The following is a 21,947-nucleotide window of genomic DNA, read 5'->3' as shown; positions in this document are numbered from 1 at the left end:
TCAGTGTATGTTCTGAGTATTTTTCTTCCATGTATTTTAATCACATAAGCAAATGCATAAACCGCCTTATGAACAGAAGTTCTTAATCTTGACGAAGTCCAATTTATCAATGTCTTTTCTTTAATGGTTACTGCTTTTTATGTTCTAAAAAATCTCTGCTTATCACAAGGTTTTAAAGAGACTTTCAAAGTATATATTCTCCTAGAAGTTTTCTAGTTTTAGCTTTTATACTGAGGTCTATGATCTATCTCAAATTAATTTTTGTGAACGTTGTGAGGTAAAGGTCACATTTAACCTTTTTTCCATGTGGCTATACAGCATGTGGAAGACCATCATTTGTTGAAAAGACCTTCCTTTCCCATTTTAATTATGTCGGTGCTTTTGTCAAAAAAAATCAACTGACCAATGATGAATGCATAAAGAAAATGTGGTGTATACATACTATGGAATACTGTTCAGCATTAAAAAGGAAGGAAATCCTGTCACATGCTACAACATAGATGAACCTTAAGGATGTTATGCCAAGTGAAATAAAGACATGTTGCATGAGGGGGTAAGAGGAGTTGTTAAATGGATATAGATTCAGTTTTGCAAGATGAAAAAGTTTTAGAGATCTGTTTCACACCAATACAAATATACTTAACACTACTGAATTGTACACTTAAAAATTGTTAAGATGGGGACTTCTCTGGTGGTCCAGTGGTTAGGACTCTGGGCTTACACTGCAGTGGGCATAGGTTCGATCCCTGGTCTGGGAACTAAGATCTCACATGCCGCACAGCGCAGCCAAAAAAAGGTTAAGATGATAAATTTTATGTTATGTGGGGTTTTTTTTTCCCACAATAAAAAAGAAATCAATTAATCATATATGTGTGGGCCTATTTCTAGATTCTGTTCTATTCTAATGATTTCTTTGCCTATCTTTATGCCAATACTACAATATCTGTACTGTAGTACTGTAGTTTTTTACAGTAAGCTTGCAAATCTGGCAGTTTTAGTCCTCCAACTTTTGTTTTTTTGTGCAAGAGTGTTCCAGGTAATTTAGGTCCTTTGTAGATCCATATGAATTTTGGAATCAACTTACCAATTTCTAAAAGAAAAAAAGCCTACTAAGACTTTGATTGTGATTACAGTGAGTCTGTGAATCAAACTGGAGAGAATGGACATTACAATAAAATCAGGTCTCCTAATCTACAATCAAGGTCTTTAATATCTCTTGGCACTGTTTTTGTGGTTTTTTTGCATAAAGGTCTTGTTTATCTTTGGTTAAATTCATTCCTAAATACTTTATGTTTTTGTTGCTATTGTAAATAATTGAAAAAAATTTTTTTGATATAATTGTAAATTCCTATAGTTAGGAAGTTGCAAAAATAGTACAGGGAGGTCCTGTGTACTCTTCACCCAGTTTCCCTCAATGGTTACATTTTACATAATTATAATACAATACCAAAACTAGGAAATTGGTGTTGGTACAATGTGTGTGTACAGTTTTGTGTCACTTTATCACATGTACAGATTTGTGTAACCACCAATAATATATCTTTTAACTTAATTTTCCTACTGTTTGTTTCTAGGATATGTCTGGAAAAGTTCAAACAATGGTAACTAGGAAAATGACTTCCATAGAATAGTTCTGTCAGAGGATTTTTTCTTCAAAAAGTTCTACCAGATTGTTGATTTTATTCATAAAATAATTGTTTCAAAAAACATATTTACTCAATCACCAAGTTCCCAGGAGAATTTTGGAAATATGTGCTCAAAAAAGGAGAAAAAGAAAAAACGCAAAATATGCACCAAGTGTATTCCCTTTATTCCTGACTTTAGAAAATACAGATGAAATTCAATTTTAAGGCAGAAGTATCATGTAGTAATTCATAAGCTCCTTAGGGCTGACCCTCCTCTAACAGGAATACTTCCGTTACTGTAAGAGCTCCTCCAACTTTCGATCTCCTGGTTAACCACTGGTCAGTCAGAAGCATTCTGAGATTGTAATCCTTACTTCTACTTAAAAAAAAAGGTGTCCTCAGTTGCTTTTTAAACCAGATAAGTGAGCTGACACTTTCAGCATCTGAGTTAGGATGAAGCCAGGTTAAGACGATCTATTGTTATATTTTATTCACAATGAAATTATGATTATGTTAAAAAACAAAAAAGAATCTTTATGTGTTTGAGATATTGATTTAAAATAATGTAGAGTGGAGGCAGGATGAGTGAAGAAGTGTGGGTAAAGATAAAAAAGACTGGCCATGTACTGTTTGTTGAAGTTTGATATTGGTTCATTATACTTAATCTCTCTATTTTCATAATTGTGCTTGATAAAAAGTTTAAAAGCATTTTATTCACAATTTCAAATTTTCAGATTCTAATCATTATCAAAAATTTAGTATGTAACAGCAAAATCTGCAGAGCAACTCACCGGACATTTTCTGGTCTGAGTTTATCGAGAACCATCTCTATTAAATCGGGTCTAAATTCTTCCAGTAAATATTCAGCTGTGAGCACTTCTTCTAAGGGATAATACTTTTGAAAAGGAAAACAAATAAATAAAAAGTGCAAGGCTACGATAGAGTCAAATTTATTAAAGCAAACAGATCTCTAACATGTTAAATCCTCTATTTTACATGTCCCCTCTTCCCTTCAATTAAATTTTACTCCACTGGAAACATTTCTAATCTTTTCTCTTTCCTACCACACTTTAAGCAATTTCATATTATGGGATGATTTTGCAGTTAATCCCCCAATACACTTACATTATAGAGAACAAAATTACATTTTTTCAGGGAAAAATGTGAGTAATACCTCCAGCTAAAAACTGCAGTATCAGTTAATAAAAAATATTTGATGACTAAATGCTGACACCTTTAGGATTCTTTATTTTCATACATACATTTAGTACATACATTTTAATAAAAAGTATACCAATCAAATTTCTATGAATGAAATCAGACAAGCATTTATAAAGTTGCTGTGGAGGAGAAATGGCTTATATTTTCAGTTAGTAAAGAAAAAGAATGTAGAAGATCCTTTTTAGTACAAGCACCTTACTGAGACAGATTGATTCATTCATTCAACAAGCATGTAGCAAACGCCTACTCTGTGCCAGGCACTGTTCTAGGTGCTGCTGTGGATAAGCAGGTAGGTAACACAGATGATGTCCCTGCTCTCTAAGGAGCTTATAGTCTAATTGGGAAGGAGGTGGGCAATAACCAAACAAATACTGTCATTATAGTGATAGGTGCTATGAAGAAAATTTAAAAAGGGGCAGGGTCATGATTGGGAGGTCAGGGAAGGTCCCTCTTAGGGAGAGACATCTGAGTGGAGATCCAAATGATAAGAAGAACCTAGCCATGCAAAGACCAGAAGTGTTCCAGGCAGATAAAACAGCAAATGTCAGGGCCCTGAGAGGGAGGAGTAAACTTAATGCTTGAAGATTCAGCACATAGCCAACCAATGTCGCTGGAGTGGAATGGGAACGAGAGAGGTGGGAGGGGCAGTGGTATGGAATTCAGTCGGAGAGAGGCTGGGGCCAGATTGCCTTGTAGGTCAAGGTAAAAATTTAGATATATTCCAACTCTGATGGGAAACCACTGAAGGACCTGACACAGAGGAGTGAAACAATCTGCTCTGGGTTTTCAAAAGATCACTGAGGCTAGAAAAATAAACTAAAGTGTTGGAGAAGAAGGCAAACAGGGAACCCAGGTAAGAGACTATAATGGTAGTCCAGGCAGGAAATGCTGCTAGCTCATACTAGGGTGGTAGCAATGGAAATGGAGAAAAGTAGATGATTTACAGCTTTCACATAAGTAGCATCTGACACATTGTAGAAATGAAAAATATTTAAAGCCAATAAGCAAAATGCCTATGAAATGAAAATATTACAGATGATGACTTTTAGGATGATGAAAATTAAGATTTAAAGCATGTCTTCACATCAAAGTTTACCTGGTTGCTACAAAGTATAACGTTTTAGACTATAGCTTCAATTTTTATCATTTGCATAGTAATGAAAGTAATATTATATATATAGCATCACTGAAATAAGCTACACACCAATGTATAGAGTAAAATAACAATAAACTTACATGTAATATTCCTGCAACCTTAGAGGTATAACCCCGTGGCCTCTCTTTATCTTTAAACCTAAAAGCAACAGCATTCAAGTCCTAAAATGAAAAGTTAACCCAATTAGACATGTCACCTATTGTTTAGAAATACTTCTGGGGGGCGGGGGGGAGACTGGTTAGTACTATAGACCTTCTACTCCATATTTAACTATCACATTTTCTGAAAAAATGGCTATGCTTGATTTAGAAATGTACAGAACACGAATGAAAATAACAAATATAGAATATGATTCTATAGCCTAAACTGTTGAAACTATTAGTCAAAGAATTAGGAAAACTGTGGAGGAACCTTGTTGAGATCCAACAATTATAGATGATGATTTTGTCGACCCTTTCAGAGAACTGTAGCCTGATTAGAAGTTATTGTCATAAATTTCACAAGCAGAGATTATACCTTTAAACTTTTATCTACATAGAGAGGATGTCTCTTATCCTAAAATACATTTCAGAGTCTTGACAGGCCTTAAATATAACATACGTATTTTTAAAAAACTCTTAAAAGAAGCTTTTAAAATTTTAGAAGACAAATACCTTCTTTTATGCAAAAAAAAAAAAAAAAAAAGCCAAGCTTTTCCACACATACAACAATAAAATCACTTTTAAAAACACAATCATATATATAACACTTTACTGTTTCTTTGAGAGTTTGCTAGAAATTTTTATCACCAGATTTGAAAATGACACAGCTCATGCAGCTTCAGGCAGAGAATAGAGTAAGCCCTGACAGATAAAAGCTCAAGAAACTGCTGGCTTTCTTCTGAGGGATAGAAAAGCAATCTGATTTCTTTCCTTTTCCTCCTAAAAAAGGATACATGATGCCTTAACCCTTAATTGTGCCCCAGGTAACCAATCAGACTAGTACAACTAAGCCTCAACTAAAGCTGCTTATGCATTGCAAAATTTTAGAGTTTAGATTAGGAAAGATGAAAAATAAAAACTTTAAAAGTTTCACTGGACCTTATTTTTAAATTAATTTACATATATTTGTTTTCTGAAAATTTTCCTTAAGAAAAATTTTGGTGAAACAAAAGTACCTTGCACTCTTGGAAAACCCATTCTTGAGGTCCTTCTGCACGTAACTTCTGAATGTATTGAAACATGTGCAAAATTATATCTTCAACATGTACTGGAAAAAAGGGGCACACTTAAAAACCATTCAGTCCTCGAATCCTTCAAAGCAATGAGCTCACTCCTAAGGTAAAGTTAGGTAAGTAGAAGATGGTCCCTCTTAGATATGGAGTTCTCACCTTCCTGAGACTGGTTTTAGGGTCCCACATACACAGCCCTCCAGAATGTGGGATATGTGACAGAAGGGGCTTTGGGGTAGTAAATGACCAAATAAAAAGTCAAGTACACATTTTACAAGTGCAACATAATGATCAGTTGTTAAGGAGGGAAAATCATCCATGAAATGAAGGCCAAGTTACATACGAAAAATACAATGGATACAATGATATGAATTAAAGTGTTTATAGCTTTACAACAAAAAACAGATCCACAGCGTAAATAAGTTAATAAAAGTAAATCGTAAGAAATCAATTTCCATTCAAAAACAAAAAGGTCAGTACTTACATAATCCTTCCTCAGTCAAGTCCACATTAATGATAAAAAACATAAAACCTCGGGCTCCTTCCTTTTGCCCACCAACAAGAGTATTTACCCAGCCTGTAACATTCAAAGGAAATCAACATGAATGCATGTGTCTTTTCTCTTAAGACAAGGAATTTAAAAAAAAAAATCATTCTATATATTCCCAAGAGATTAGAATGGCCCGCTTGCAGAAAAGACTGGGGAAAAAATCAGTTCAAGAAAGCACTGAAAAGCAGTTCAGACACTGCAAAAGATTCAAGGGACTTTTTTGGGTTGAGAGCTTTCCTTGGGACTCCTCGAATCATTTCCCAAATCAAGAGTAGACTACTGTGTTTAAGTGTTACATAAAAACAGAGTCTGATGGAGAGGAACCTTGGAAATCTATTGACTGATCCTAGTATACCTTTTGGTTTGATGGATAAAAGCAGACAAATATTTCAGCACATTTCCGAATATTCTGATGGTAAAGAATATCCAATGTGAGCTTTTACTTTTTTTAAACTCTATCTTATTTAAAACACACACCACAACACCTTTTGAAATATCTAAACTTCACAGTTCAAAACTGAAGGGTAAAATAAATTATGGAAAAAGACAAAAACAAAAACCCCAAAGCAAAACACAAAAGCCCACTAACAATCACCACCTCACTCTCCCATCAACCCTAAACAATATCATCTGAAAGTGTTCTTTCACAGCAAAATATTTAGGAGAAATGAGAACCAGAGTAAAAAAAATATGGTGGCAGTGAGGAGCTAGGGTCCAAGAGACTTACCCTTTGATTTAAGTTCTGATAACAAACTCCCAGGACCTTCATGCCCAATGAGATGACCAAGATAATGACCAGGATTTGATTTGTAGTATTTCTGAAGGTCAGGTATGGGAAATGTCACATAAAGATTCCTAATATCCTTAATGGGTACTATTTTGTAAAGTTGCTAGGGGAAGAAAAATAAACAAATCACAAAAGGTTAGCTATGTACAACTCCTACTGAATAAAATATTTACAAACTATGAAGAATACTGATTTGTAAAAAAAAAAAAAGAGTACTGATTTTCATGGAAGAATTCCAAATTTAGGAGAGAATCAATTGCCAGAAGAAAATCACACTGACCACACAGAAATAAATGACCTGGGCTCTTTCTTAGTGGGATTTCATTACAGTTGGTATGCAGTCCATGTTTGGTCCCCTGGACCATGCAGCTCAATACTTTTGGATGCTTGCCTTCTGGCACTGGATATCAGTTCCTACAGTCTGCCAAGGTTATAGCTACCAAAACTACTTTTAGCATGCAAAGATCAGAACATATTGTTATCTTTCTGGTGATACATGTCCCTAATAAATGTGAAATTGATTTGGTTTGATTTTACTATTATTCAGACAAATATTAAAAGCTATACAAATAATGAAATCTCCAAAAATTTGCACGTACTCTTTGGTAAACTAGGCATTATGCTATGTCCATAAATTTAAAAAAGAAAAAAATACTAGAAATACATGCACTTACTTTAAGATGTTCTTCTTGGAAAGGATGTTCAGGAAATTCTGGCAATGGGACATTTTTGTTCTCTACTTCAGAAAATAACTTCACTACCAGATTAGTCAAGTCATCTAAAGATTCTACAAGAAAACAGACAATGGAAACAGAACTTCAAGTAATCATAACACATGATGGGTAGTATTTAAAACCTTAGTATTATATATACATATATAAAGTCACTATGTTGTAGACTTTAAATTTATACAACGTTATATTTTAATTATATCTCAATTAAGGCGGGGGGTGGGGGGGAAACAACCTTAGGATCTCCTGAAAATCTCAGGACTATTAAAAGACCTAGGAAATTTTTAAGAACTCCATCTGATAAAGCTGAAGCTTTCAGTTAAATCCTACCAGTGCCTACATAACTTCTGAAGCTATCCAATACCAACACTGATCACACCTCACACATATCTGCCTCTTTATAGTTTAAAAAACAGTTTTACAAATATAACCTTGCAATAAATTTCCAACAAATATTAGAAACAATAAGAGAATAATTACTGACTATTTTATCTAATTTGGACTGACTATCTACAATTTCCAACAGGCACATATTAAACCATCAGCTGACAGATTATAACAACTTTATAAACAGAGCCAGTCTAAACCTATTGTTAGAAGTCAAATATTAGAGTTTGTAAGTAACTGATTTTGTGGGTTAATAGTATAAAATGGTGAGAAGAATCCTGGGACAGGGGGTCAGAGGACTTCAATTCTAACCCCAACTTCACCAACCAATTATGTCAAAAGACTATTTGAACAAACCGGTTAACCACTCCAGGTTCTATAAAACATGAAAGCTGGGTAGGACGATCACAAGTCTCTTCCAAGGTTTAACATCATATGATTCTGTATCATACTGTGTCAAACTCATGCAAAGATTTGTAACTGTTGATAAGATTATACAGCCACTTGCGTGAAGTTCTTCTATGTTATCCTCTATCTATATTTTTAATAGAGGGTTGTATTTGCAAAAGTATGAGATGTTCACTGCAGCACCATCTATAACAACAATAAAAACTGGAAATGACCTAAACATCTATCAATGTGTGCAAGTTATGAAACATCTGTACATTGGAATTTTATGTAGCCATTAATGAGGGAGAGATCTATATGTGCTGATACGAAAATAGCTCAAGGCTCTGTTAAGTGAAAACTGCAGACTTTAGTGCCATGTAGTATAATCTCATTTAATTTTTTAACAGCCATACATAAATCCAAGTATATTAACAAAATTCTACTTTTGGAAGTATAGCAAAAAATGATTTAAGATTACTGTCTCTGAGGAGAGGGCACAGTGGTCATAAGGTGGGATGAGGAAGGAGGACCTGATTTCCATTTTCTATCTTTCTGGGTGGGATAAATTTTTTCCTGTGCACACATATTACTACAATTCTAAAAAGAAAAAAATGGAAAAGGTGATCTTTTTATAAAGAAGATAACCACTCACCTTGATTCTGCCTCCTCAAAAATAGGTTATTTATAAATGGTATAAACATTCATTACTTATTACTGTCAGGAAGCATTTGACTCAAATAAGAAATTTCCCTTGGTATTCTATGACCCATTTTGAACTTTTCCATGAACTCTCTAAAAAAACACTTAATCACTATTTGAAAACTGCCTATAGACAGTATGAAGTTCTCTTTTAGGCCTGTGCATGTGGGCACGTGCACTTTATTTATAAAACATATGTATTCTTATTTCAATTTTTTTGACATGTATGAAGGACCCTAAAATGTCCAGAGTCAAATAAAAGGCCAACCCATGGCTGCTTTTTATACGACAAGTGAACTCGGGAATGAATCAGGTGTATTTGGAGTGAGAGATGTCAGAGACATCTGACATAAAGAGACACACAGATGGGACACGTAACTGGAAACAAGGTGGTCGGTCAACAGTGATTTGTCCACCTGAAGTGCTGATGACAGTGAGGCCCTTTAGAGCAAGGTTCTACTAGGGTGTGCCTTTCCTTTTAAAAGCACAAATTCACCATGCAGTTTTTAAAGGTAAGGCAGCATGCAATAATGCACCATCTGTCTTCACCAGTAGGCTGTGATCTACCAGAGATCAGGGAACTGAGTCCCATTCATCTTTACATTACCAGGACTTGGCAATCCTAGGGTCTCTACTTGACAGTTACTTATTTGTCAAGTGTCCAGGTAATTGGTGCTGCCACAGCTAGAGGGTGCTGCCCCGTAGAAGAACAGAGAAAAACTTTTTTGTCCCTTTGTGACAGAGAGCCTTCCACATGGTTACTCTTCCTCTCCCCTCCTCCTAGAAGGAGTGGATTATCTATTAACCCTCTGAGAGATCCTGTTTCCACCACACACCACTGTACTGTAAGGACACCTCTCCCAAACCTGTCATCAAATCCACTGAACTAAGCACAGGAGGTCAGTCACACTGAGAGAGGAAACTAGAACAAAGAAACTCTTTGTTTCTTTTAGATGCTTATTCTGTCACTTCCACTAAACCAAGAACACTGAGGGCAGGGCTCATGTCTCAGTCATCTGTTGTCATTATTGCTTGCCCAATAAGTGCTTACTGAAATCATGTGTCTTATCTCAAGATGACAATGACAAAAATACAGCTTAGAAACTTACTCCCAGGACTAGGCTCTAAATACAAAATATTTTTTAGCACTCTGTAGACCTACCTACCTTTAGAAAGCACAAAGGAATATAACCATACACTTTTTATTAGCCTTACTCCTTGGACCCATTTTATACCCCAATTCCTATTACCAAGTTAAAATATATGTAGCTGTTTATTTTCTACTTACAAAAGTAACATTTGCCAATAGCAGAAAACTTAGAAAAACAAAAGCAAGTGAGACTGTGATTAAAAATCTCCCAACAAACAAAAGCCCAGGGCCAGATGGATTCACAGGTGAATTCTATCAAACATTTAGAGAAGAGCTAACACCTATCCTTCTTAAACTCTTCCAAAATATAGCAGAAGGAAGAACACTCCCAAACTCATTCTCCGAGGCCAACATCACCCTGATAACTAAAACCAAGCAAAGATGTCACAGAAAAAGAACATTACAGGCCAATATCACTGATGAATATAGATGCAAAAACCCTCAACAAAATACTAGCTAACAGAATCCAACAGCACATTGAAAAGATCATACACCATGATCAAGTGGGGTTTATCCCTGGAATGCAAAGATTCTTCAATATATGCAAATCAATCAATGTGATACATCATATGAACAAACTGAAGGATAAAAAGCACATGATAATCTCAGTAGATGCAGAAAAAGCTTTTGACAAAATTCAACATCCATTTATGATAAAAACTCTCCAGAAAATGGGCATAGAAGGAAATTACCTCAACATAATAAAAGCCATGTATGACAAACCAATAGCCAACATCATTCTAAATAGTGAAAAACTGAAAGCATTCCCTCTAAGAACACGAACAAAACAAGGGTGTCCACGCTCACCACTATTATTCAACATAGTTTTGGAAGTGTTAGCTACAGCAATCAGAGAAGAAAATGAAATAAAAGGAATCCAAATTGGAAAAGAAGTAAAATTGTCACTTTTTGCAGATAACATGATATTATACATAGAAAACCCTAAAGATTCTACCAGAAAACTGGTAGCACTAATCGATGAATTTAGTAAAGTAGCAGGATACAAAATTAACGCACAGAAACCTCTTGCATTCCTATACTCTAACAATGAAAGATCAGAAAGAGAAATTAAGGAAACACTCCCATTTACCACTGCAACAAAAACAATAAAATACCTAGGAATAAACCTGCCCAAGGAGGCAAAAGACCTGTATGCAGAAAACTATAAGACACTGATGAAAGAAATCAAAGACGACACAAACAGATGGAGGGACATACCATGTTCTTGGATTGGAAGAATCAACATTGTGAAAATGATTATCCTACCCAAAGCAATTTACAGATTCAATGCAATCCCTATCAAATTACCAATGGCATTTTTCACAGAACTAGAAGAAGAAATGTTACAATTTGTATGGAAACACAAGAGACCCCAAATAGCCAAAGCAATCTTGAGAAGGAAAGATGGAGTTGGTGGAATCAGGCTCCCTGACCTCAAACTACAACTACAAGGCTACAGTGATCAAGACAGTATGGTACTGGCACAAAAACAGAAATATAGATCAATGGAACAGAATAGAGAACCCAGAGATAAACCCATGCACATATGGGCACGTTATCTTTGACAAAGGAGGCAAGAATATACAATGGAAAAAAGACAGCCTCTTCAATAAGTGGTGCTGGGAAAATTGTACAGCTACATGTAAAAGAAAGAAATTAGAACACTTTCTAACACCATACACAAAAATAAACTCCAAATGGATTAAAGACCTAAATGTAAGGCCAGACACTATAAAATTCCTGGAGGAAAACATAGGCAGAACATTCTATGACATACATCAAAGCAAGATCCTTTTTTGACCCACCTCCTAGGATAATGGAAATAAAATAAAAAATAAACAAATGGGACCTCATGAAACTTAAAAGCTTTTGCACAGCAAAAGAAACCATGAACAAGACAAGACAACCCTCAGAATGGGAGAAAATATTTGCCAACCAAACAACTGATAAAGGATTAATCTCCAAAATACACAAGCAGCTCATGCAGCTTAATACCAAAAAAGCAAATAACCCTAACCACAAATGGGTGGAAGACCTAAATAGACATTTCTCCAAAGAAGACACGCAGATGGCTAACAAACCATGAAAAGATGCTCAACATCACTAATCATTAGAGAAATGCAAGTAAAAGCCACAATGAGGTATCACCTCACACTGGTCAGAATGGCCATCATCAAAACACCTAGAAACAAAAAATACTGGAGAGGGTGCGGAGAAAATGGAACCCTCCTGCACTGTTGGTGGGAATGTAAATTGAAGAGCCACTGTGGAAAACAGTATGGAGGTTCCTTAAAAAACTAAAAATAGAACTACCATATGACCCAGCAATCCCACTCCTGGGCATATATACCCAGAGAAAACCATAATCCAAAAAGAAATATGTACCATAATGTTCACTGCAGCACTATTTACAATAGCCAGGACATGGAAGCAACCTAAATGCCCATCAACAGATGAATGGATAAAGAAGATGTGGCACATACATACAATGGGATATTACTCAGCCATAAAAAGGAATGAAATTGAGTTATCTGTAGTGAGGTGGATGGACCTAGACTGTCATACAGAGCAAAGTAAGCCAGAAAGAGAAAAACAAATACCGTATGCTAACTCATATATGGAATCTAAAAAAATGGTACTGATGAACCCAGTGACAGAGCAAGAATAAGGATGCAGATGCAGAGAATGGACTGGAGGACACGGGGTTGGGGGGAGGGGGGTGAAGGGGAAGCTGGGACGAAGTGAGAGAGTAGCACAGACATATATATACTACCAACTGTAAAATAGATAGCTAGTGGGAAGTTGCAGCATAACAAAGGGAGATCAGCTCGATGATGGGTGATGCCTTAGAGTGCCAGGAGAGGGAGAGCGGGAGGGAGTCGCAGGAGGGAGTCGCAGGAGGGAGGGGATATGGGGATATATGTATAAATACAGCTGATTCACTTTGATGTACCTCAAAAGCTGGTACAAGAGTGTAAAGCAATTATATTCCAATAAAGAGCTTAAAAAAAAAAGCTTAAAAAAAACCCAAAAAACCCCATCAAAAACAAAAGCAGAAGAACAGAAAACCAAAAACAGAAGAAAAAAGAAGAAAACAAAAGTCACCCATAATCTCATGATTACGGAATGCTAAAAGCGGCTACCATTGACGGAGCATTGCTAAGCGGCCAGGCACTGTGCACTTTTTCTGCATTATCTCGATTAAACCTCACAACGGGTATGAGGTACCACCTCCACTTTACAAATGCAAAAACTGAAGTGCAGAGAACAGAAGTAATTTTGTTAGCTCCCAGCCACACACTGACTAGGTGGTGTATTAGGAATTCAAACCCAAGCTCTCAGACTCAAGAGCATGACTTCTTAACTATTACACCACATTATTAAATTTCTGGTATGTTTTTCTACTTTATCTTATGTCTCCCATCTATGTCTATTAGAATTTTTAGAAATCCCCAAATGGGATCATATAGCACACAGTGTTTTTATAGAGTGCTTTTGTTTTCTATTTAATACATTAAGAATATTTTCCCATGTTATTAAAACACTGTCATGAAACTATTTATTCATTCAATATTTATTTACTGAGTACCTATGATGTACCAAGCACTAACCCAGACAAAGCAGTGAACAAAACAGTTTCTATTCTCAAATAACTTACATTCCGGTATAGCAAACAACAGTAAAGAATATTTAATATTTCAGGTGGTGACAAATGTTTTAAAGAAAAATAAAGCAGGTGGGAGGAGAGAAAGTGGGAGAAGGGATGCTATTTTCTATAAGATGCTTTATTATATAGCTATAACATCACTATTTAACCTATCTCTTGTTAATGAACATTTAGATTGCATCTAACTTTTCACTAATAAATACTACATTGAAACATCCTTGTACATCACCTGTTTGAATAGCTCTGATTATTTCCTTAGGTTGCACTTCTACAAGTAAAAATGTACTTGTTAAACTATCCTCCAGAAAGTGTGGAGGAATTGCATAAATTGTATACACCACAAATATAAAACAGCACCTCTCCTCATAATGGGTATTAGTTAAAACAAAACCCTAACCAAAATTATGGTAACGTAATACAGGCAACAATATATTATCATTAATTTGCATTTTTACAATCAAACCTTTATTGCTTTCTAATAGTTTTCCCAGTTTATAATCATCTGCCTTTTAATTTTTTTTAGTTTTTTGAATTTTATAAGGTCAAATCTCCCAATCTTGTCCTTTATACCTCCTTCCCTTACTTTTGTGTGCTTAGAACACCTACTATTAATTTATATTTTCTTCAGGTCTCCATTTAAAATCACCTAAACTTCTTTTCGGAACACAGTGAGTTAAAAATAAAATTCCCCTCCACATATTCTCTAAAAAGATCATTTTCAAAAGCCTCTGAAAAGACAAAAGGAAATATATCCTTCTTCCAATACTTTGAAAAAGCCAAAATGGAAAACTCAGATTACCCAATTCTATGAAAAAATTTTAAGGATTCTTACCTCGACCTAAAACACAAATAGCCATTAAGTTAGATGAATAAAAAGTAGAATGGAATTTCAGTAGCTCTTGTCTTACATCAATGCCTTCTTGGTTCGGTCTAGTCTCTAGAGTATACTTGTTACCTGAAAGGAAGGAAAAACATTTCTAAGTAAAAGCAGAATATGTGAATTTTAAAGTTTTGTGATTATTACTGACATTGTTATAAGGTAAACTTAAAAAACAGAGTCCAAACAAACACATATGATTGGTCAAATATGTTTGACTGTAACCTGGATAAACAGGACAGTATGGTACAAACTAGGAACATTTTAATCTATAGAGTTGTCCCTCAGGAACTTAAAGTGCTTTATAAAAATTATACTTCTTAAAATTCCTATGAGATAGTAAGTATTATGAGCACTTATAAGACAAAATAAGACCTGCATGGCCTCCATTCACACTTACTTTAATTTCCAATTCCCTAGGGGCTCCATAGTTAATTGAACTGAGGGATCTTTTTGGAACTTGCCAAGTTACTTGTGGAAAGAAATGTACTATTCTTGGCTGAAGCATTAAATTTGTGATGTGAATTCTCATGAATTTGATCTAGACTGGTAAAAATAGGATGCAATGATATTTCTGTAAGTCTCAAGCGATGTATATAGCATACCACGATGAGATCTCTTATGAAATTTAATAACTAATTCAATTAGGATAAAATATGCATGTCAAAAGCAAATAGTCAAACTCCCTAAGTAGTACATTTCTAATAAAAATCTTGCCATTTAAAGGCTGGGAGGTGGAATTTCAATGATTGGTATCTCTCTAAAATGGCATCTTGACTAGAAATATCCTGAGGACCTATTAAAATAACGCTTATTATTTCTTCTGCTTATACTACTAAAAGGGCTGCTGTCTTTCATCTGCAGAGATGGAACTATGGCAGAACATATTCTTGATGTGTTTTTTTCCCCTTAGATTATTATAATGGCTGATGAACTGGCATTGGGAGAGTCCCTCTTTCACTATATTGGGTATCTAGAGAGAGCCACCAGATGGCGTTCTCAGACCCAGTCTTTAGCCTCGTAGAGCTGAATAGTACTCTGAGCCAAGCAAGATTCATGCCTCAGAATGCTTCAATCAACAGACCTTACTGGAGTGTGCAAGAAACAGTCCAGTAAGTACTTATTAACCTTTCTCTAGTCAGAAAGCAATCAAATGTACTCATATTCACTAGCTAGTCAAGTTTCCAGGTTCTTCACCAGTCCTCTCAGTTTCACTAAAGATCCAGTTCAACTCCAGATCTGCTCTACTTGGGGTCCTAAAACATCCCCTCATTCTACCTGAGGGATCCAGGTGATCTAAAAAGCATCCAGAGTCTTAACTCCTCAGAAAAAAAAAGAAAAAAAGAAAAAAAAAGGCTTTTTGTTCGGTAATGGACTGAAGTTCTCTCATATTAAGGTGAAACTTCAGTATTGATGGCACCTTCCATTTCTACGAAATGAAGGTTCTAAAAGCCTCAGTTGCAGAGAGACTAGTCCTTAGAGTTTCCTTACTCATTTACACTGCCAAGCTCAAAGTCCTACAACATGTGAATGAAGATTGATATGCTGGGACACCCAAGTTTGGAGAAATTATGTTTTATTTCAACAGACTATAAATGTGATAGTGTTAGACAGAAATCAGATTTTCAGTCTAAGTGTGATCTGATATGCTTATTCATAATCTGGTCAATATTCTGGTTAAAAAAAAAAATCCTAAAATCAAAGTATACAAAGACCAAGATCATGGCCTCCACATAGAACTTAAAATTCTTTCAGGTTGACTAGTTCTAGCTCATTCTGCATTGACTGTAATGTACCTGAATATCTTACCATTCTAATCCCTACCCTTTACCTTTAGGTTCATTTAAAAACACAGAGATAGAGCAAGAACATACCCCGAATACACTAAGACACGTATCACTGGCAAAATACTGACAATGCTATAATAAAAAGAGCCAGAGGACCACAATGGAATACTATACCGAAAAAAAAAAGAATAATCCACTGTTCATATGCAACAGTATGGAGAAATTTCACAGCTTTAAGGTTGAATGAGAGAAGCCAGACACAAAAGAGTAAACACTGTGTCATTTCATTTATATAAAGCATAAAACCAGGCTAAACTAATCTGAGCCATGAAAAGTCAGAATAGAGGTTATCCTTGGGTAAGTGGATAGTGACTACAAAGGGGCACAAAGAGGTGCTGGTAATCTGCTTCTTGACTGGGTGCTGGGTCCATGGTGTGCTGAGGTTTTGAAAATTCAACTAGTTGTACACAAATAACAGCAGCATATTCAACTGATTCTTCAAATAGCAGGAAGAGTAAAAACAACAACAATTTATCAGAGTCACATACACTTTTCAGTATATTTATTATATTTCAACAAAAAGTTAAAAGAAAAATGAGCCAAAGGAGCCACTTTGTCAATAGCAACCTGGCTCACCTAAGGTACAAAAATCTAGTGATTCTGTTTATCTCTCACCAAACTCCTAAACAGAGGCTCAATCATATTTGTTCTGAAAAGTGGCTTTTAGCCACAAATAGATACCATTGTGTGAATCTACATATTCATTTATTTGCTACCTAGATGTTTTCAGGCCTTGTAATATGTGATGACACAAGGAAACTGTGGTCCATTTGGGAACACAGCCCAGAATGGCAGTCCTGTATCTTTAAAAGCTCCTGAATCAGAGAGGACAAAGTTTTCCACTATGACTCTCTCCGGGTCAGGATAGTCAGCTCTTAAAACATTGACAGAAAAACATGAATACTAGGTACAAATGAGCCAAAGAGTCAGGCTTGTTATTAGGTTTATCAACCCTTTTATAACAAATCTTTTTAAAAAGTTTTTTAAAATAAGGCTAGCTGGGCTTCCTAGGTGGCGCAGTGGTTAAGAATCCGCCTGCCAATGCAGAGGTCACGGGTTCGATCCCAGCTCCAGGAAGATCCCACATGCCGCGGAGCAACTAAGCCCGTGTGCAAAAAAAAAAAAAAAAAATAAGGCTAGCTAATGGAAGTTCTCGACAGTTGAGGAAATGAAAGGAAAAGCAGAACATGATTCACACAATTCCTTAATTAGTCCTTAAATTACTGAGCAGACTCTGTTACTATCAGTGCCATCATCCCCAAGTAGGGAGGTGCAGAGGAACAAGCACTGGCTTTGGTGTTGGCAGAGCTATCATCTAATCTAGGGTCAACTGTCTTCTGGTTGCATGACCTTGAACAAGTTACCCTACTTCTCTTAGACTCAATCTGCTGTCTTGACATTGGTAGACTTACACCAAATTAAAAAAAAATGTAAAAAAGCATGAGACTAATATTTAACAACCAATAAATAGACTAGAAAGTCTGACGATACCAAGCATTGTGATGAAATGAGAACTCAGACGCTGCATGAGTGTAAAATGGATCAACCAGTGTAAGAAACAACTTGGCAATATCTGTTAAATCTAAAGATGTACATACCCTAATATACAGTAATTCCACTCCCAGAATTCCACTCCTAAAACTAGGGAACTCTGCGTACAAGGAAAACATGTATAAGAATGCTTAGAGTGGCAGTGTTCCATTGACAGGAAAATGGATACAGAATAGTATATGCATTCAATAAATTTTTTGGATAGCAGCAAAAACTAAAATTAAAAAACTTATCAAGGGGGACTTCCCTGGTGATACATTGGTTAAGAATCCGCCTGCCAATGCAAGAGACTTGCATTCAATCCCTGGTCCAGGAAGATCCCACATGCCGCAGAGCAACTAAGCCTGTGCACCACAACTACTGAGCCCATGTGCTGCAACTACTGAAGCCAGCACGCCCAGAGCCTGTGCTCCACAACAAGAAAAGCCACGGCAATGAGAAGCCCATGCACCACAAAGAAGAGTAGCCCCCGCTCTCCACAACTAGAGAAAGCCCGCACGCAGCAACGCAGACCCAACACAGCAATTAATTAATTAATTAATTAATTAAAAAAAACTTATCAGGGGCACACTCACTAATATGTATAGCTCTTACAAACATACCATTGAATGAAAAAATATAAGTGGTAGAGATTACTCACAGTAAAATACCATTTTTATAAAACAAAAAACTATACAATATGCTGCTTAGAAGTAAATGCATGACTTTGCAATGTTTTATAAAAAAAGCATGGGAGGGACAATCACCAAACTTAAGACAGTGGTTATCTCTTGGGAGCAGGGAGGAAAATGCAACTGGAGAAGTGTACAATAGATGCTTGAGCTGTATTTGTAATGTTCTGTTTCCTTAAGTAGTATGTAAAGAATGATCTGGCAAATGCTTTTACACAGATCTCTTTTACGACAAGTAATAAATCTGTTAAAAATGTTAAAGAATTTAATATAATGCTTGATGTATAGCAGAAAATAGACAATAAAACAGTAGCTACTTCTGTTATGACTTGTATGGTAGGAGGGACTCCTGGCTTCTGAGTCCAGCATAGAAACCATGGCACTAAAGTAGGGAATAAAGCTCAGTAAATGGTCCAGGTGACATTCCTCTACCTAAGAATCCATATGTGGAGGACAGTGTGAACGTGGCTGATGACAAACACCATTCCGTCTCTAGACATACACTGTCCTGATTTAGCATTAATTCAACTGGGTCGTTTCTATCAAATTAAAATGCTGCTACAAAAATCTTGAATCCTACCTTTCTGGCTCTGTCACCACAAGAGTGAGCTCCAACAGAGGCCTGAGGATGTCAGGGTTGCTGACCCACTGGGACCTTCCACTCTGGGCCTGCCAGGAGACAGCACTGGCTTGGTGGTTGGGAGACTCGGGGTTTCTCATCCTGACCTCCACCATCTACTAATCAAGCAACCTTGGAAAAGCCTACAAATATATCCAAAGGGTCATTTATTTTGTCTGTAAAATGGGGGTAATATGGATACATGCCCACTTGTTAAGAGCAAGGGTCAATCCCTGACCCCTTCGTTTCCTAGCTGTGAGACACAGGCAGGTTTCTTAACCTCTAAGCCTCTAGTTTCCTTATTTGTAAATAAGAATAATAAGAGAACTAACCTCACAAGATTGCTATGAGGATTAAATGAATAATCTGTGTTAAGGCTCAGCACAGCAACTGTCAGACAATAATTACTTAATAGGAACTTAGGCTGCTGTGAAGTTTATGAAAAGTGATAATGGATATGAAGAGGGTTTTGAAAATTTTAAGCTCAGTAAATTTTATTTTATATTTTCATTATAGGAACTATAAATGCTATTAAAAAAAAGCTTACAAACTCAGTACTAATGTATATGAGTGCTGATTTTCAAGTAAATAGAATGTATTTTCCTGGAAGATTCCAAAGCCAGCCAAATATTTCTTACACTCTGTGGGAAGGACTGAGTTTGAAGTTGTAGAAATGTGTTTTAGAAATCAAAGCTGTCTCCAACTGTATGTCTCATAAGGTTCTCTGGGGAAAGTCATTTGATAGTTATAACCATGAAACTCTCAATTGTTCTCTGAAAACCCAAGATTCTGAAGGTTAGGTTACTATCTCTACAGTTAGTTACTTGGAATTATTACAAACTTTTTTTTTTATTATGCTCTTTCTTCTTGCTATAGCAATCTTCTAAAAATCTTGGAAGAGACCAAAGCCTTTGGAGATGTATATATTTTCCTAAAAATTAAAAAGGACAATTCTCCTGCAGCTGGGTAAGTACATGCAAGTACAAGATGTGAGTTATGAAAGAAAGGGGCACTTGAAGTGAAAGCCTCATAAATGCCTTAATAAAGTACCTGTACACTTGTAGTTTTCAGTAAATTTCTAGTTTTCCATAGACACATTTCCTAGCAAGGAAAAAAAAAAAAAGCCAGGGGAAAATCTGGAGAATAATAAATGACTAAGCGGGCTGAAACATATCATACATTTTTTATATCTTTTTTTAATATCATGATACTAAAAAAAACAAATTAGTCATCATTCAAGGATGCTAGGGAACCAACTGAATATTTCAAAAACTGGTAAATAAAGGGGATGAATCAAACATTTGTCTTGCCTTTCCTATAATAACTGTACCAATGGGAGGCCAAAAGTAGAAAAGAAGACTTTCTTTTTACAGTAGTATTCAAAGCAAATCAATATGATAAAAAAAAATAGAATTAGAATTAGAGAGGTGATGCATTGAGGATGGTTGCAACATCATAAACAGAAAACTAGATATTATATGCCCCTGACGAAAGAACACATCACCTCTTATGAAGACTTCTCCAAAAAAAGACAAACATGAATCTGATCAAGGCTCTATATCCAATTGCCAATTTGGGGAAATACAGATGACAGAGGAATATGTTAAACTACATTGTTGGGAATGCAATCAGCAAAAGCTAGGCTATGAAAAGTGCTACACAATAAACATCCTGATTCTTCAATAAATAAATTCCAGGGGGTCAAAGGGAGGTAGCAGAGGAGACAGATGAAGAATGAACCTACAGACTAAAAATTTTAAAGACATATTAATTGCTACATTTGAAACTTAAGTGGATCCTTATTCAAATAAAATTTTAAAAATTATGAGTTTTATGAGACAACTAGAAATTTGAACACTACCTTCATAGTTGATGATATTAATGATAGTGGTATTTTTACCATGTTTTTTAGGAGTCATTATCTTTAGAGACATATATTTAAATACGTGTGAGGGAAAAGGTATGATGTCTGGGATCTCTCCCAAAATAATACGAGGGGGTGACTAGGAATGTGGATCAGACAGGACTGGCCAGGGGCAAAGTGATGTATACACAGGATGCATTACAGTGTTTTGTCTACTTTCGTATGTTTTAAATTCTTCACTTAAGAAGAGGAAGGGATGGAGGGAGGAAAGGGAGAAAAAAAGTAAATGATTAACTTTTATTAGTGTCTAACTTTCTGTGTCATTATCACCACCCCAGGGTCGGGAGTTGTTCAACTACTTTCTGGTTCATATTTCACAATATTGTTTTGGTTCTAATCCATTTTCCTACTCCTTCCTACAAAAGCATCCTTTATTATGGCCAAACTACTCTAACTCATGTTCTCCAAAAGACACTGGGCTCACTCCTTGGTCTTTGCTTCTTGTCATGGTTTTGGGGGTCAACCTAACATTATCACAAAGAACACAGGCTTAGAGTTCAGACTGACTTGATACTGAATCCCATAACCTACACAGACACTTCTGCTATCACCCTCCCTCTCTCACTCCTCCCTGTATTCCCCACAAGGCTAGGCAACTTTGGTCCAATTATTCTGTCAGTATTAGTTTCGACATCTGTCAAATGGGATGATGAAAATTTCGGTATTGTGGTAAAAGTTAAGTGAAATCATATTAGGCAAAACACCTACTCAGTGTGAGGCACTTAATACTCATACTAGTTCCTTTCCCTTAAGAAAATTTTACTCACCCTTCAGGAAAATTCAATTTGCATCTCCTCTGAAACCCTGCAGAATTTAATTCTAGGCAGCCCTAATGCAGGCAGAACAGTGGTTAAAAGCACCAGACCTGGCCCCAGCATTCAAAAG

At 35.9% G+C, this 21,947-nt stretch overlaps 1 protein-coding gene across 3 annotated transcripts in view; it reads right to left on the bottom strand.

Moving 5' to 3' along the window:
- Positions 1-21,947, bottom strand: part of IDE (insulin degrading enzyme) — a 108,602-nt gene that overhangs the window by 36,461 nt on the left and 50,194 nt on the right. For all 3 annotated transcript variants that reach the window (XM_057734248.1, XM_057734247.1, XM_057734249.1), the window contains exons 5-11: positions 14,406-14,528; positions 7,224-7,336; positions 6,490-6,652; positions 5,697-5,789; positions 5,159-5,250; positions 4,083-4,163; positions 2,417-2,520 (exon numbers count right to left, since the gene is read on the bottom strand). In XM_057734248.1, coding sequence (XP_057590231.1) covers positions 2,417-2,520; positions 4,083-4,163; positions 5,159-5,250; positions 5,697-5,789; positions 6,490-6,652; positions 7,224-7,336; positions 14,406-14,528 — 769 coding nt within the window. The remainder of the gene's footprint in view (positions 1-2,416; positions 2,521-4,082; positions 4,164-5,158; positions 5,251-5,696; positions 5,790-6,489; positions 6,653-7,223; positions 7,337-14,405; positions 14,529-21,947) is intronic.

The sequence above is a fragment of the Hippopotamus amphibius genome, chromosome 5 (genome assembly GCF_030028045.1).
Source record: "Hippopotamus amphibius kiboko isolate mHipAmp2 chromosome 5, mHipAmp2.hap2, whole genome shotgun sequence".
Lineage (NCBI taxonomy): Eukaryota > Metazoa > Chordata > Mammalia > Artiodactyla > Hippopotamidae > Hippopotamus > Hippopotamus amphibius.
This window is presented reverse-complemented; position numbering and strand designations above follow the sequence as displayed.